At 40.2% G+C, this 18689-nt stretch overlaps 1 protein-coding gene across 8 annotated transcripts in view; it reads right to left on the bottom strand.

Moving 5' to 3' along the window:
* Positions 1-18689, bottom strand: part of clcn3 (chloride channel 3) — a 47715-nt gene extending 29026 nt beyond the window's left edge. For 4 of the 8 annotated variants that reach the window (XM_042512067.1, XM_042512070.1, XM_042512068.1 and 1 more), the window contains exons 1-2: positions 18559-18689; positions 10182-10363 (exon numbers count right to left, since the gene is read on the bottom strand). In XM_042512067.1, coding sequence (XP_042368001.1) covers positions 10182-10363; positions 18559-18599 — 223 coding nt within the window. In that variant the 5' untranslated portion in view covers positions 18600-18689. Of the gene's footprint in view, positions 1-3393; positions 3620-7196; positions 7532-10181; positions 10364-18558 lie in introns of those variants that run through there. The other 4 variants (XM_042512073.1, XM_042512072.1, XM_042512074.1 and 1 more) reach the window with 4 other exon arrangements.

Genomic DNA, 18689 nt, shown 5'->3' with positions numbered 1-18689 from the left:
AATACAACTGGTGTAACTATTAAAGGAGCAGTGTGTGAGATTTAAGGGGGATTTAGTGACATCTAGTGGTGACGATTACAAACTGCAACCAGCTGAAATTTCCACCGGTTAGAATTCCTTCAGTGAACAAAATTATCCATCAAGGTTTCTTCCTCATAAATACTGGACCTTTATATTAAAATGCCAAGTTACAACCAACTTAACTTGAAAAGAGGAGTAAGCCGTGTTGGTGCAACCAGCCCCTGAGCTGAACTGTACATTTTGTAACCTTGGTCAGAAAACAATGGTTTTGAGGAAACGTTAAGGCAGAACTAAAAATTAAAGACAAAAACACTCTAAATTTCCAATTGACAGTTGTATTTCTGTTCCTCATTTTCCAAAGTTGGTGACTTGTAATCTGATGCAGATCCAAAACCAACAGATAATTCACTTGGAAGCACACAATATAGAAGGAGCAGAAATACTGACCACAAACAAACACAAATAGTTTGGTAAAAATTAGAGATTGCAGAGATTTCTGTAAAGTCTACTGCCTGTGCTTTTTTTTTGTTTCTCAGCAAATTTAATTATGTAAAAAAATGCGCACTTTCAACACTAAAATGCAGATAAAGGGGGCAAAAAATGCTCTATGGAGAAAAATTGTTCACTGAAAACAAGCCAGCAGTGTCAGTCCATGAAGACAAAAAAGCACAGAGATAAGACTGCGGCTCCACACTGCAGTAACCACTGCAACACCTCCAGCTCCCAAGCAGGAGCAGAATGACTGTGGCTTATTTGGAGGGGAAACTGGGATTTGACTGATGCGATAAATCAGACCCCCTGATGATGCTGCACTACTGGCACTCAACAGTCCAGTCAGGAGTGTGGAGCCGAGCGAGGGTGACGCCACGGAAACTGAAGGGGACTGCATGCGAGCACATCGCCAGCATCACGCTCTAATGGTTCAACAGGCACGTACACAAAAGACACACTCATAACATAAAGCTTCAGTTTCTTTGCCCTGTGCATTAGTGCAGTGACGCTGCGATTCTGTTCAGCCTGCATCAGGTCTAAAAGCCACGTCAGTGCACATGCGCGCTTGCTGACTGTCAAAAACACCACCTCTGTGAATGAGCGTGGCCTTCGTGTGTTACTGTGATCAATGAGGTGGGAAATGACCATTAGTGCTTGTTCAGAGGTTTCCGTGTCTAATAGATGGAGAAATTCCAGGTTTTCGGTCTAACAAACCACCGTGCATTCCCTTGAATTAGACCTTCTCTACTACTGCTGAGTAAATCAGATCAGAGAGGTTTAGAGGCAGCTGGCTAGGACGCCCAGGATCAGCCCAGTTGGAGTAGGGTTAGTCTGCTGAGCCATCATGTGATCAGCGTCTTGAACTGACCCCGACAACCTCCCTATAGGCTGAGAAGCTCTGGTGTTTGGGATGATGCCAGCCTGATGACCAGACTGGAATCCCTGGAGTCACACGAAAAGGCTGAGAGATAAATGGATCAAAGTCCAGAAACGTCCTGTTTTGTGTGTATTTATTTACATGTGACGCGCTGATTTCAAACAGTTGAGTCAAGGACAAAGGGTTTAAGGTAAATGACCTTAAACAACCTTAAAGCTCCTGTTAAAACCCTCCTGAACGTCTGGAAGTTATCAGAGACAAACTGGAGCACTCTTAAGCATGTGCTGGGCTCGTGGCCTGTCTTTATTGTGCCGAATCGCAACAAAAACGCTTATTTTTTAAAGCAGTGTCTCTAATAGAATTAGAGCGTATGCATGGCAGTAGCTGATTTAAATGTGTGAATGTCCCTTTGTATCATTCTGTGTCCCCTCTCTAAATTCTGAGGTTTTTGCAGGTCTGTGAACGCAGCTCAGGTGGAGCTATTCATGGGTTATTTTTTCCTCAGCAGCAGTTTGTTGTGAATTATTGATCTGTTGATTCTTTCAGAGCTTATCAGACCTGATCAATGGAGGAGGAGCTGCTGTGAGTGAATGCAAAATGAACGGGAAAGTTTCACTTTAAATGCGCCTAATGTTCTGCTGCTCCATCTGTGCCCAGAGTACACTCTGCGCTCCGAGAGTTTGGTGCAATATAAAGCCAAAAGCTTTATATATTCCAATATCACTCAAAATAAATGTTCTAGCTCCATTATTGTGCATTATTTTGTGTTTTTACCAGTTTAAATAATTGGGTCTGTTTGTTTTGGAGAGAAAGAGACATCTGCAGATAATTCAGCTCCCAGTTAAACCTCCTGTATAATGAACACTGAAGAAACTCTAACCAGGAGGAGTTTCAACTAGATGCAATCTGCAACCCTCACCACTAGATGCCGCTAAATTTCCTTAAATCTTACAAAATAAACCTTTAAAGCAGGAAACTGGCAAAATAAATATCTGGATAATTATAATTTCTGTATTAATGACATACAAAACCACCAGAAGAAACATGGGTAAAGCCGCCTCTACATGAAGGGTCGACACAATGGAAAGAGAGCAGCTGATGTAGATGTGATCATACCGAGACTGAAGAAATCAAGAAAGGAGAGGATCACAAGCTGGACTGAAAACTACGAAACTTTGCATCTGCTAGGAGAGAGGAAATAAGAGCCTTGATACAGGGACATCGTCTTGCACAAAGTGGACGTAGGCAGTCCAAAACTCACGAGGGGCCTTTTGTCTCTGCTCGCTCACCGTAAAAATCTAACAAAGCCTGGAAGATCGCTGCACGCAGCTGAAAGGAAACCTCCTTTTAGGCTGCATTACAGAGACAAACAAGGATACAGTGCAACAACTCAAATTTGTCGTAGAAATTTGCACGATTTGACAGTGTGCTGCACCCTGAGGACTCCGTTATACGTGATGTGATGTAAGGTGACGTCCTGAATGTGGCCAACAGGTGTCCTCACACTGCAGGAGCACTGAGAAACGCAACAACACACAGCCTACATCTCCGAAACATCCAGTTCACGCATGTAGCGGCCAAACTGACTGTGCGTCTGTGTGTGTGTGGGGAAATTAAAATGGATGCCCATGATGTTGCATTTAGTCGCTGCTGCTTACAGGCCCGAGCACAAGCCTTCACACTCACTCAGCTCCCTCTTTATCTCATTATCTGTGGCTGACGTGCACACACACTGCTGGTTGATGATCAACAGAGAGGTGAATGGCGAAATGAGCTGCTCCCACAGAACATGCAGTCCACAGCAGCTTTGAATCCTGATTTCAGCTCCAGTAACAGATGAAGATCTGCTTAACCTGCACCATATCTGCCTGCCATATGTCTACAGGGACTCACTGTACAAGACGGAGAAGAAGGAGGTCAGCCTCTGTCATCACAGCAGCGTGAGGAAAAGAGGGAATCGAATCGGAGGGGGGAGAAGAAGAAGAAGAGGGGACGTGGCGTACCTCTTTTAGGGATCTCCTGCAGGGGGATGGTGTCCCCTCCCCCGTCGTAGGGCAAATAGGGGTCGGCCGCCGCGTCCTCCTCCTCCATGTTGACAGGTGAGACGAGGCTAGGCTAAGCTAAGCTTCACTACGCACTGCTCTCTGCGTGTGTGTCAGTCGCTGCTGCCGCTGCCATGTTTACCGGAGGAAGACAAGCGGGGCTGTGTGTGTGTGTGTGTGTGCGTTTGAGTGAAAGAGTGTGTGTGTCTGCTCTCCCTCCCCCTCCCTTTTCTCTCTCCCTTCACTGCAGCAGCTGACTGTTAGAGCTGATGATGTCACCACACACACACACACACACACACACACACACACACACACACACACACACACACACACACACACACACACACACACACACACACACACACTCTGAAAGGGAAAGACGAGCACAACCGGCCGGTCAGCCTTGCCTGCTTGGTTGCTAGGGGATATCAGTGAGCCCTGCCTGTATGGGAGAGACCACGGTGCCGGGTCACAGGGGTGTGTGTGTGTGTGCGTATGTGCGTGCATGCGTGTGTGTGTGTGTGTGTGAGAGAGTGAGCTCTAACATGGACTATTCCATTGTAAACAAGTGCAGGGGGAGTTAAAGTAAGGAGTAAAGGTTTATATTATGCAGTGAAACAGGCTTACTGACAGGTGGATATTATAATAATAGAAATGAAAATTTAGTCAATTAACGGATTGGCTAAAACATTTTGATTATCAAAACATTAGGCGTTTTTGGACGAGAGGCTTTTTTCCCATAGATTTAAGAATTCTCTTTATATTATATCTGCATTTTGAGAACTAGGAACCATCGTAGTTGTCAGAACTTTGTTTTTTGGTGCAATTTTAGAGTAGGGCCGGGCGATATGCCTTTAAAATAATATCATAATATTTTTACGCTATATCATGATTCACGAAATATGTCTTGATATTTTGAAATCTCCTCTAAACTCCTGTAAACTACTACCATACAGAGTTATTAAATGAAATACAGTTACAAATAAAGTAGCTACTGCCAAAAAATAAAGTTACATAAATTGTTATAACAAATTTTATTAAAATCCTGTTATAATGTTAAATGAAGTAAAGTATAACATTGAATAAATCAAAAGGAAACCCACTGTGGTTTTATTTTGAAAGACCCGGCACGTCTCGTACTTAAAGTGTTGATGTTTTTGTTGTGGACTTCCGGTCAACAATTATATGTTAGCGTTAGCAGAAAGTTGAAAAGTAACCTCGGTATGAGGATTCATCCACTGCAGCTGGAAACAAACTAACAGATCTCCAGTTCACAAATTGCAAATATTTCAAAGTTGCACTGGTGCTCCGTGGTCAAAAATGTGACAAAATAGATGCGGTTGGAGCAAAGCTTCACCTGCTCACGCGGCCGCCACCACCACTGTTATTCTCTGTAAGCTAGAAACGAACTAGCAGCTCTTCAGTTCATATATTAACAGTATTTGCAAATCGTAGTCGCGTTCAATGGTCGCAAAATTCAATTAAATAGTCACAGTATGGAGCTCTGCAAAAGCCCTGCTTTTTGTCTGTGTGTCTGTGAGAGGCAGAGAGCTGTAGGAGTGAGAAGGAAAAACTGAAATGCTGAAGCGAGTCTCATGCCAGTGGCTAAAAAAACGAGACATTTTATACTTGATGTTCGCAATAAAGTCATTTTATACATCACACGTGGAACAAGCTGCGAGACACTTAGTATTCAATTTATCGCCCACCCGTATTTCAGAATAAGTACACTCCCAACACAAGAGGAACCTTGAGTGACTTAAGTATACGGTTATTAGTCAATGCAGCCCCGGCAACTGCCATTTTTAAAAACCTGGCTCCTATGTAAACAACAGACAGCGCAAACAACAGCTTATAAAGCAGAAATGGAAGAAAGCGCTGTTAAATGGACTGACAGTGAAGGCTAGGCTTTACTGAGGAAGTGTGTCGGGCTTTGAAGCCAAAAGTTTAGTGGCAAAGTGACTTACATTGTGACCGAGACGTCCGTAAATCAGTGGTTAAATTTTTTGATTGTCACAATCTCTGCAAATCACTCGCGGGTTTCTCTCTTTTTTTACGTGTCGCCCCCCTCTCTCTCCCCCTTTCACACCTAGTCTGCCCTATTGATTAAAGGCCAAATGCCCCAAAAAATCTAAAAAATTAAATTGATGACAATGATCTTCAACCAATGACGCATACAGATCTTAAATTTGGGGAGAAAGAGAGCAATAGTTGTGTCAGATAGATAGTTGTTATCTGTTTTGAAGCCCTAAATGATAAAGAAAATAACCTTCAAAAGCAGCATTTTTCCAATTCAACTAAAAATCAATCAGCCTATTCATCAGTGAAATGAAAGAAAGCTTTGTGAATGCACAAAAAAAGAAATAACTATATTCCCGTGGGAGTCATTTGCCTTGTTATGTTGGTTATTTTTTTGAAAAGTTTCACTGCAACTTCTGCCACAGCGTGCAAAGAGAAAATATGTTGGACACTGTACAAGAAACTGATGAGAAGACACAAATAAGTTAATCAGACACCATCAGGATTTCCAGCGTTTTTTTAGTCACAAACATGGGTTGTTTTTTCGCCACCTGTTGCTGTGTTTCCACCAGGGATAGTGCCATAAACAGCTGTTGCTTTTTTACAAAACCACCACTGCATTGTGCCACCAAAACAAGGCATTTTAAGCCAAAAAAAGATCTATTTCTAACCGTTTTCAAGTGATTCTATGCCTGAATTTAAGCACAAATCAACTGCATTCTTGTTGAAACATAAAGAAAGGTAAAGTTTCAACGTACCAGCAACATAATAAATGTACCATTGTACCATACATGGTTTGCAGAAACGTATAATGCAAACATTTATTCTGTCGATGGGGTTGCAGACATGCAAGAGTTGCTCAATCTTCCTCTTTCACAGTGACTCTACAGAGAGGATGTGAAGCATGTGAGATACAATCTGCACGTCTCATAACATCTGTGCCATAATGCACGCCAGACTTTACGGACCCTAATGTAGGGGAACCCTCCCTACTTTTCTCCCTCGAAACCAATCCCAGCTGAAGTGGATTTCATGGGTAAAACCCAAAACAGATCACACGGTCACTGTTGAAAGGCAGAACGTGTTTTGTAAACTGTTGAGTGATTTTGTGTTATTATATGAAACAATGCAGCTTGAGTCTGGTGTTGCTGTTCCCAGGATAAACAATGGGACCCTGATTTCACACGCTGTTCCTTTGTTATCATTAATATTAAAAATATTAAAGTCATAGTTTGGACCAGTGGTGTCAAACTCATTTTAGTTTGGGGGCCACATACAGCCCAGTTTCCTGTAAAGTGAGCCGGACCAGTAAAACCATCAGAATTATGTTTTCTTTTTTAAAAACAGCACCTCGATTGTCAGATTTGAAGTCATTTCAAGATAGAAAGATGGGACTTTTACTTTGGAATATATCTAAATTTAAACAATAAAAATGCTCACTTTTGTGTATGTATATATTCAAAGACGTCCTCAACTTAGGTGTACCAGTTATTATCAGAAGTTAGATTTAATATTTATTTCTAGCAACCAAAAAGAGACTTAAGACATTTTTTTCACAATTTAGTGATATTTACTTCTTAATTTTTCTGAGATAAAGTCAGTCAGACTCTGGTATTAATAACTTTTTTTTTAAATTCCACACTTTGCAAAGTACTCAAGAGGGCTGGACCCTTTGGCAGGCCGGTTTTGGCCCGTGGGCCGTTTGTTTGACACCCCTGGCTTGGACCTCCATTGTCTCTTACCTGTCAGCAGGGCTCCTGTTGCTAGGCAATGACACAGCTGATATCAGCCATAGTTTGTTACTTCCTTGCTCAACAAGTCCCAGTCAGGACACCAAACCAGCAAAAACCCAACATGAAGTTTCAAACACAAAAGTCTCAGTAATCCAGAGAGTCCCAAAGAAACAAAATTAATCCTTTTGAGTTTAAATTCTCCAAAGCATTGCTCCTTTTATCTCCAGTTCTTCTTCCAAGCAAACAAAATGCTCCAACAAAAATCTCCACAGGACCACAGAGTGAGCCGGCCCCCTTTTGCTCACTCTGCAGTTTCAGCCCGGAGGAGGTCTTTACAAGCTTTCCTCTGAACCCACCCCTCTCTACTACGTAAAAATAGCACGGGGAGCCAGAGACAGGCAGCACACCAACTTCAAGGAAGCAATGTCATTCAGAGATTTTCTGAAACGCTAGCTCACGCCGGCTTGCAGCCGAACTGGTTCATGGGAATGCCGATGCACGTATGGGTGTCACACACACAAATTATGAGCGTGGGAGGTGGAGCCCAGGCAAATGCAGACGTGTGTCACAGTACAGACCAAAATATCAAACACATGGAGACTTGCAGACCAAAGAGGAAAACTGGAAACTCAGTTATTTGTTTCTGACGTTTGTCTAAGGCTCGCTCTGTATGTGTCGCAGCAGTGACAGTGTTGGCAGGTTAAGGTTTCTCCAGGCTTTCACCCCTCACAGTTAACTGCCCAGAGGTCAAGTTTCATAAGAAAGCAGTGAGCGGCTGATCACCACGCAGAGACTGAAACAGAAGCCAATCCCACATACGCAAACACATGGACAGTGGATAAACACACCTCTACTACCTCTGCAAGTGACGCGATTTTTACTGTTAAATTTCCATGACTTTTCCAGGATTTTGAGGGAAATTTTAAAGACCATACATTCTCTCTAACAACCATCAATGCTCTGTGTAAAAATGTAAAGGAGGCATGAAGAAGGGACTTGGTAGCGGCCCTATTGAGTGATCTTTGTGAATGTTACCAAACCCTTTACACTGCTTTTTTAATTTTCACTGTGTCTTTAAACTGACTCAAACAAAGCCGGTTAATCTTAATTATCCAAATAAAAAAATGGACGGAAAATACCTGCTCAGCAAAAAACTGAGTTTAAACAGGACCGTGTCTTTATCTCCTGCTCAAAAACATGAGTTTGCTTACTTCAGTGCTTACTCTGCATTCAGAGAGCCTATGGATTTAAAATAAAATCAAACATAAAATCAAACCAAAGTGGAAGCATCCTGATTAAAAACGTGCGTCAGTTTGTGCGTTTTCTGTCTGAGCAGCTGCGAGTCAAAACTAAGGAGAAGAATCAGCATAATTACGAAGACACGGAAGTCCAAACAGGATGCAGCAGATCAGATGTCGATGCGACACCAGATATATCAGTCAGAGTGCCACGGAGCTTCTTAATGAATGAAAAACAGGTGACCGCACTGGAATGACAGGTATGACTATAATTATGTAGCATGGCATGGATTGAGGTTATGATCTGAACTGATCTAAAACACAATGCTACAACACGCTCTTTAAAAAGTGCATTATAAATCATGTATGTTTTTAAAATCACTGCCTCACTCACACACCACGCTCCACCTGAGCTCGTATATATTTAGTCGGTCGATGACGCGTTTATGAACACGAAAACAAAACAAAGGCTCTGCCAAGTGTCTGTGTTATTACAAACACACACCTATTTTTCATCTCATTACCTGACCAGAATGACCAATCCACGTACGCCACAAAACAATGCGGAGGAGGAACGATGAGCAAGGCCAAAGCACTCATAAAAACCACAAAACAAACTGCAGGAAGCAGGACGTGAGATCATTAAAAAGGTGACGGGGTCACGATGGTGAATGGAAACACGAGAACAGGATACATTATGGTTATGGTTATGGTTGGTACGAAAACAGTCAAAGTTATGATCTGGACAGAACAAGACAATTAGGATGTGTAAGACAAACAAACTAATGATTGCGGGTGAAAAAGACTTAAAATAGTTCAAACCTATTGGAGCCTTACAAATGGTTATAAAGCAGTTGAATAATTGGCTTTTAACTGGACAAATTAACTAATCGAGTCATTATCAAATAGCTCAAATTGCAAATGGATTTGAAAATAAAACAAAAACAACGAATAATGTTGTAGGATTACTATGCAGGATTTACCTAAACTTTTTCCTGCACACACACACACACACACACACACACACACACACACATAAAAATGTATGTGTGTGTATACATTGTGTCTTATATTTTTTGCTGATGTCATATTTTTGTACTCAGGTACATCTTTAGTACTGTTATTATTATATATTTACTTTATGCACATTTTTTTCTTATGCCTTTCACTTATTTATTTTCATATATTTTTTTATCCTTTATTTTCTCTACTTTTTTCTCTGCACCGTGGGAATACAGAGAATCGTATTTTCGATTCCTGTATGACACACACGGCAGAACTGACAATGAAGCTGACTGTGACTTAATAGTTTTATAACCACTTGTGAGGCTGCTTTAGTCAGAACGGGAGCTGGATTATGATGGTGTATGGATGTTGGGCGGCAGGTGTCTGTCGGGTGCGACAGGACGGCGTGCGGAGCAGCTGATGGGTGTGGATGGAGATGAGGAGGGGGCAGATGGCAGAGCGACTGCGCCATGGGACAGCAACACACACGAGCGAACACACACTTGATGCGTCTTGACATCAGCAGCGGGGTGACACAACGGGAGCAGCAACGCGTCTGCCCAGTCAGGAGGCAAACTTGATTTTGGACTTGAAGACGCGGCAACAGAAAGAATGGGGCATCATGGGAAGCTGACTGAGAATTCAAGGAACTGATTGGAGGGTGAGGGTTCGCCAAGCGTGGGTCATGGAGGGGGAAAAGGTCCAATCAAACAGCTCGGGGGGGGGGGGGTGTATCCCGTTTTCTCCCTACCTGGGGAGGCAGCGTCCCCATCCAGCAGGTTGTCGTCCTCGGTGGTGTGGAAGTCCATGATGACGCCGGCTCCATCCAGCAGCTCCTCGTCGCTGCCTGGCGCTGGCGATGCTGTTGTAGCTGTTCCTGCAGTAGCCTCTGTGGTACAGCTGCTCCGACTCCATTTAGCAACGCGCGGTGCCCTGGATGATAGGGAGGGAAGGAGGGGGGTGGTGGAGATATACACACCGTGTTGTGAGGATGCTATAGAGGCTACAAGGTGACGGGGGGGGGGGGGGTCTGTCGTGAATATTGACGCGCAGAACAACAGTAAAGACAAACGGGAACACAGTGACGATGTGATGGAGAGATCATAGTCGCACACACAATTATAGTCCAGCAAAACATCAACTTTATCATTCCAACAACCCGGGTTTCCACACGCATTCATGCACAAAATTTCAAAACTTTTCCATGACTTTTCCAGGTTTTTCAATGACAGAGAGACTAAACAGCACATGACAAGAAACACAACCAGTTTTCAGAGGTTGTTCAGTTACATTTCTGTCCAGTTACATTTGGAGAACGTGATAACTGGTGCCTGAGTAACTCAAAGAGCAAAAGCAAGAGACCAACAAAGCCAACAAAGTCCCCTTTCCTTGTCCTTGTCGAAACCGCCAAAATTATTATTTTGATAAAAATATAAATATTTTTATGCTCAACGTTGTTTTCAATCATTCGCTTATTTTATATTAATGCATTTTTTATTCACTCAAACCATAATTTAAAACTCGGGAATTGAAGGAGACCCTATTTTTTAATGATGCAGAGCATGAATAAAGACAAAAAATAAAATAAAAAATATATAGAAAGCAGTTTTACAAAAATCATACAAAAAAACAAGCATTATAAATGTATAATAGCTAAAAGTTAAAATACAGAATATGCTATGGAGTAGATGTATAGTTATGGGCAAAAAAAATACAGTTTTTAGAGAAGAGCAGTGAAATCAGGGAACTAATTTATTTTAAATAACTGACACTGCTGAGTGCCGAAAACTGGTCTAAAATCAGTCGCTGTTTAGTGAGTGAAGTTTATTTGGAATTTTGGAAATGCTATAACAATGCTATAAGGTTACATGAAGTCATTAAAACAGAATAAAATCTAAAAAATATTTCAATTGCTGTTAGGCGACTCCTTTGAAATTAAAAAGCGCTTTGGAAATGCTGCATATAGCTACTGTAGCAATGAGCTTTGAGACTTTTTTTGTTTCTTAATTTTCCTTTAAATAATACTTAAATTTCAGGATATTTGGCGGTGACAGTATAATGTTCGCTGCAAAGCCAGGTGGTGTATTTATAGACTGAGGGATTAAAATGTCACATGGACCCCCTCCTCTCTACAATGAGAGGACGATTACGATGATAAAACTGCCGGACCAGAGTGAGCAGAGCGCTGTCACCTTTGCTCAAACATCGCCCCCCTGTGGACGAGCGGGAAACTACACCTGTGACCGCAAACGTGACAAGATGTCAAAAGATCCCCACCGGGCCGAGCACAATGAACATAATAAAGTAACCTGGAGATATTTAAAGGACTATCAGCCTGGAGGCACGATGGGTCAAAAAGTGATAAAGAAAAAGAGAAGAAGAGGAGACGAATAGATATTTAATGAGCCCTGGTGCCGCAGCCAGACTGATCTGCACTAATCCTTCACAGTCTGACAGGCGACTTCATATTCCTCCATATTTCAGTGAAAAAAAGCCTAATAGGTTTCTGAGCTCCCTTCATATCGACCTGAGCGGATTCGCCGTGACTCTACTTGATCTTGTTTTGTCTCTCCTGCACTGTGCTGTGAAAAAGTGACGCTCAGAAAAAAAAGGCCACAACGAAGAGGAAGAGAAGAAAAAGAAAAGCTGGAGTCAGCGCCATTGATTTAGGAAGTGGATTTCTCTAAAAATGTATAAAGCGCTTTCTTGAGAAATACATCTTTTTATCCAGAGCATTCAGACAGTGGATGTTCAGGCAAAGAGAAGATAAACTGTATTTTGACAAGAGGTGAAGTACAATTATTTGAGCTTCAGAGTGAATGAGACATTATTTTACTAGTGAAAGTTTTTAAGCTGCCACAGCTCTGTACTGTAGACAATTTATTGACAAGGCTGTAATTTAGATTTATTTAAAGGGATAGTTCATCCAAAAATACAATTTTTCTTGTTACCTGTAGTGCTATTTCACTCTTTGAAACTTGACCAAATTGGTTTATTTCATCAAAAAATGTTGGAAGAAGGCAACAAGCAGCTTAACAAAACATAGCCCAAAAATGAGCAAAATCATTGTTTTAAAAATTGCAAAAAACAACAAAAAAAAATTGAAAAAAAATCAAAAACAAACAAAAGATGGCATAAAAAGTGCTGAAAATCAAATAAAAAAATATTTATTTTATATTGTTTTCCTGTAACATAATTTTAAATATAAAGTTATAATCATTATAAATACAGTTTTCTGGACACCCTTAGCCCTTTCATAAAATAATTTTTGCGATAATCTTCCGCTCTTTTTTTAACAATTGTTTCAGTGGAAAACTGATTAACGGTTAAATGTTGACATCCCTAGTTTCATTATATTAGAGTCAGACATCTCTATGGTCAATATCTCCAACTCTCACAACTCACACCAAAACAATACAGATTCATAAATAGCAGCTAAGAGATAAAATGTGTATTGCTGATTTTGGGGTGAACTGTCCCTTTAATATTTAAAAATGGATTGCAGCAGCTCTAACCCTTTCTCTCCCTTTTTGATGCGGGTTTTTGCAGTGAGAGCCACTCTCCTCTGACAAACAAATCCCGACACTTTGTTATGAGAATGACAGCACATCACGGCACAAGCCATCGTGAACAAAAGCCTTCTGCAAACGCCAACAGTGACACTGAAGCCCCATAATCCTCTCTGGCACAAACTCTGTAAAGTGAGGAAAACAGGGAAGAGAAACTTTCCCCGCGCCAACAATCGCACTGATTCACCGCGAGACGATTTCCCTGTGAGCTCTATCAGATCGACGTGGCCAGGAAATCGAATTCAGCCTGTTTGCAGAGAATCTCGAGGTGAGCTCGTGTGATGTCGCTTTTTGATTATGAGAATACTGTTTCCTCTTTTTCACACCAAACTTTCTTGGCCTTCTTCAACTATTTTATTCTCAGCACGTTTAGTTGAGTTATGGTTACAGCGCAGCTATTTCGACTACTGGAGAGCATCGATTTATTGATGAAAGTACGTCTGATTCCACCCTGTATGGTGGAGATACGCCCTCTTTCAGCTGATTGCAATAAACCTATATTATTTATACAGTCTACGATATCGACCACACATAATCGCAATCTTTATTGACAATAATTTTGGGGTAGAAAACTGCAGCGTCACGTACATATGAGCAAACGAAGCTGAGCAAACTCTGCCTGATTGATTAGTTTTATGCCACTTAAAAAAAAATCACTATCAATTTAAGTGTAATCTATATTTGCAATATTTTAACTGCTTTACCTTTTCATAAGACAGCCCTTACTGATAGGGATTTGAAGCTTTTATAACAAAACCACCAGACTCCACTGAGAAAAACACTCATTTTATTTCACTAAACAGGGGAATTGCTGGTCTGCTGCTGCCTCAATCAGCTGTTGTGTGAGGTAAATCAATATAAATATAAAAGAAAAACAAAACAAATAAAATTATCTAATATTATATATATATTATATCGTTTTGGTGTCTGTATTATTTTATTTTGCATTTTCAATTTACATGTTTTTGTGTCTGAATGACTAATGGGAAGAACATTTTTTCATTGTATTGACAATAAATAGGCTAATAATAATGATTCTGCAATAAAGTGATACCAAGACATTTTCTAAGACGGTTATCATACCATGAAAATCTCATGGAGTATCTATCATCTAAGCTAAAATTAAAATATCTAAGCTAAAATTAAAAACACAAGTCCCTCCTCTGTGCTTTTTTTTTTTAAATACCTGACCCGTTAAACCCCTTCCCCATAAATAACAAACAGTCCCTATCCCTAACCAAGGAGGCATGAGCAGCAACTACAAGCGCGCACAGAGCACAGAGCGCCTGCTCCAGTTAAAGTCTGACTACAGAGTGCACATGACGGAGTAAATTGACTTTCAATCACATTATAGGGGTGTGTTTGTCCGACTTCTACAGATTCAGTTTGGTGAACGCACTCTTAAGCACAGGAGGGCTGCAGAGTCAGCAGGAGGATAAATTTGAGCGAGTATAAAGAGCATGTTAAAGGTTTTGCAGTTATCTTGCAGATATCGAATGAACCGAGCCTTTTAAAGATGGTCGGCTTTAATTAGACGTGCCATCTTTTGTCCTATTTTCTCCCTGCTGCTGACATTCGATAGCTATAATTACGACAGCCTGCAGTACAATTGTTGGTGCGTTTCTTTTCATTCTTTGCAACAGTCATCAAAACAGTAATTATGCCAGGGAGACTGTTGATTATTGAGCTACTACCCCGCGAGTCAGATTGCATTTTTCTGTTTGAGGATAAGCCAAGGAGAGGGAGGAGTGTGTGTGCCGGTCGATAACAGCAGCATAATCAACAGCGAGGGAACAAAACGTTGCTGATGTTATGCAACTAGTTGAGCAGCGGAGGGCCGTTATCTTCCTCCGGCTGGTCACTATGGAGGCGTTGCCCAGGCGACTGTTGCTGGGATGTGACTCAGCGTTTTGCCCTCCCTACTCCTAACCGACAGGCTCACACCTCCTCCATAGACGGGGCCAAGAAGTTGATACACATCCTTCAAAAGGCAGCGGGAGATCGATGTATGGATCGCTTTGTAGCAAAACATCCAGCGTACAGCAAATCCAACACAACAGGGAGCTTTCACTCCTCGCAATTAACGTCACGTTGACAACACGCAGCAGTGACTGAATGCTGACTGCATGCAGGGATGTCTGTTTAAGGAAAAAATACACATGCAAAGAACTAATGTGAGATACTATAAGTGGTAATAAGAGCTTTGATTCAATTTAACTAATTATAAACTCACTTTATCTTCTTATCTTTTCATCAAAACATTTAGTCTGTGAATTAAATTAAATATCAGTCAATAATATGCTGCTGTCTCAAGGGAAGAGACTGCTGTAAAAAAAAAAAAAAGGCCAGAGTGAAGACAGAAGTTCCTACTTTTACAAAATGAATGCTGAAATATGAATAATACATGTCCTATCTGGCCTGAAGTGAAACTAAAAGAAATGCAGCCATTGAAAAAACCCTGCAGTGAGTGTGTGCGATCAATGAGGCTCTGTCAGTTATCAATTTCACCAGCCTACGCCTGTCTGAGAATATTCGCTTTTTTTCGGGAGACAGCAGTGGATGCCTGCTAGAATATAAAAAAGGAGTCTAATAAAAATATGTATCAATTTTGTGGTGAAAAATCATGTTCATTATAAGCTGTATTTTCAATTTACATGTTCTTGTGTCTGAATGTGAAGAACATTTTTTCATTGTATTGATAATAAATAGGCTAATAATAATGATTCTGCAATAAAGTGATGAGATATTTTCCAAGACGGTTATCGTACCATGAAAATCTCATGGAGTTGCAACCCTTGTTGAAATAAACCCTTAATTCATTTAGTTAGATGTGAAAAAATGCTGGCTCTAAACACACTAAAATGTTTTTCTGAACCGAGTCTGGTGAGTTTAGCGGTAACGATTTAGTAGCTGTTAAAGGATCTCACTCTTTAACAAAAAGGTCTATCTCTGTTGGAATATTTCCATAAAGTTATAATAATGTGATCAAATTACTGGCAAAAAGAAGCACTTTTAGGAGACATACATTGAGGACACATATGCCCCAAGTGTGGCCTGTTTCTCCTACAGACCCCTCACTCATTAGGTGATCAGTTTAAAAAATGTAGTTCCCATTAAATTAAATTAAATTAAATTAAAATAAAATAATATAAAATAAAATAAAATAAAATAAAATAAAATAAAATAAAATAAAATAAAATAAAATAAAAATTAAAAAAAATAAAATAGAATAAAATGGGAAAGTAGGATCCAGGTTGAAAAATATTACAGTTATCCATTAAAATATCTTAATACGCTGTAATTCTGTGTGACTAATCATACAGGAAGAGCAGCTCTCACTTTAAAACAGAGATCTTGTTATGAAGCTGTAAAGTCCAGGCTAATGTTTTTATCCGAGACATACGGGAGGAGAAAGTCAAGACAAGCTATTTAGCAATGTTCAAAAAAAGTGGTTACTGTTGCTGACGTGTAATCTGACCTTCTCCCAGATGAACGACACGGGAAGAAAAACAGTGGATGATCTTCCAGACTGGAGGGAGAGAAAAAACTAAAATGAGCAGTCACGACTGCGTGACTGTGAATGAAACACTAAGGTCATGTTTGATGAAATGACGGCACAAACTCCAGACAGACGTAACACAATCAGAGGCGCTGATTAAACTAACGGCCACAGCAAATCAAATAAAGAGCGTTGCAGTGCCTTTGGTTTGACCTGTGAGTAACGGCCGGGCGTGAAAGAGTAACTCTTGATCCTGCGAATCATAAATCATAACTTGAAGGCCTGAAAGGTGATGAAGGGAAAAGGTAACAGTGGCCGGAGAATCGTTAACTTATGTTTAAACATTAACACTTCTTTTGGCACAAGAAAACAAGCACCGATGCAATCTGCGTCTCAGATTAAAAAGGAAATGTTATATGGACAACACTGAAGTATTGATCATGCCTTTTATTTTATTTGACCTCATTTTAATTCATTACTTTACCGAAATACATAAATAATTAATTCTATTTTTTTATTTTGTATTTTATTTTATTATTTTAAAAAAATGAATTAATTATTTATGTATTTCGGTAAACTTATAAACTGTTATTGTTATTATAATCATTATTGTTGTTCATTTTATTTTCTTTGTGGAAATATGTGATTATATGAGGGCTTGTATATTTGCTATTACACTGATGCACATGCTTTGATATACACTCTAAATTTCAGTAAAAATACTGTTTCAAATATTACATTTGGTGTCAGGAACATCTCGTACAGTCTTGGTTTGGGACAGGATAAACAGGATAGAATTGAAAAGTGGAAGAAATAAAATCGTGATCAGGGTTGCTACTACTCGCACTGACAGCACGGCCTCTGTATTTTAATTTCGATTTGCATTTTTTTCCACAAATATAAAGTTCAGAGGTTTTGAATTTCACTGAAAAAGGAAAAACAACACACCGAGGCCTTACATACAGCATCCCAGCTCATGATAAGTCAATCAAGAAAGAATATAAATTCATTTTGACAACTGATTAAATGTGATTTTAAATGCCTCATTTCTCTTGTTTATATCATTGTTACATTAATATTGTTGAGATTTGGACTGTTAGACAAAACAAAAAAAATGTGATGATACAACCGTAGCAGTGGGGACATGTAATGGGCATTTTCACTCTTCTCAAATTTTATAGACAAAACAACTACTTGATTAGTAAAAATGTACTCTATAGTGATTAATCCATACTGAAAATAATAACTGGCTGCAGCATGAAGTCCACAATAATCATCATATAGTGCATATGCAATTCCTGAAACATTTCTTACTAAGTTTCTCATTTCTTTTTTTTTTAAGTTGCAACAATTTGCTCAGGATTCAAAGGTTTAAATACTTGTAAAACATCTAAAAGCAGCACAAGAAAAGTGATGTCGCTCCAGGTTTCAAAGGGTTAAACTTTAAAATTTTCCCTATGCAAATAAATACACTCAACTTTTTTTTTTTAAAAAAAAAAACTTAAATAAATGGATTTGTATGCAACAGAACAGCATTCACAAGCACACGACTGATTTGCTTTTCACTGCTAATGCTAAAATGCAACCATGACACAGCCAGCATGGCAATAAAATCTCAGCCTTTTCCAGCGTTTTGCTCAGCAGCTAACCGTGCAAGCATCAGCGTTACATCTGCATTTCACGTTGAAAAAAGAGCTTTATCTGCATGCAGCCGCTAAAATTGTGCAGCCCGTAGCATGCAACCAAAGGCCTGAGTCCACCAAAGCGCCAATTTATTCACAAAACCCCCAAACTGACGGTGAATTTCCAGTGAATCCACAAAAACTGCATCGACACCGAGCCAACCAGCTAGCCTCCAGAGCTAACTGGGAACCAGGCTAGCACCTGTTCAGGCAGCGAGAAGGATGTGAAACCAACCAGAGAGTTCACATCATCTGACAGCGAGAGGAGGATGGATGGATGGCCTCGGATATGCACACACACACACATCTCTTTTCTCCAAGCTAACCGCCATAGCCGATAATAATAATAATATTTTTTTTGGGAAAAAAGCCACCTACCTTCCTGATGCCTCGATTCCAGCTCGGACACGACAATTCATCCTTTTTTCTCTGCAGTTCAAAACGAGGATTTTTTTATTTTTTTGGGATCCTACACGAGTGGATTTGACATTCTCCTCATCATGATGGTG

This window comes from Plectropomus leopardus, chromosome 23 (assembly GCF_008729295.1).
Source record: "Plectropomus leopardus isolate mb chromosome 23, YSFRI_Pleo_2.0, whole genome shotgun sequence".
NCBI classification, from domain to species: Eukaryota; Metazoa; Chordata; class Actinopteri; order Perciformes; family Serranidae; genus Plectropomus; species Plectropomus leopardus.
The sequence above is the reverse complement of the archived record's forward strand: the minus strand, read 5'-3'. Positions and strand labels throughout refer to the sequence as shown.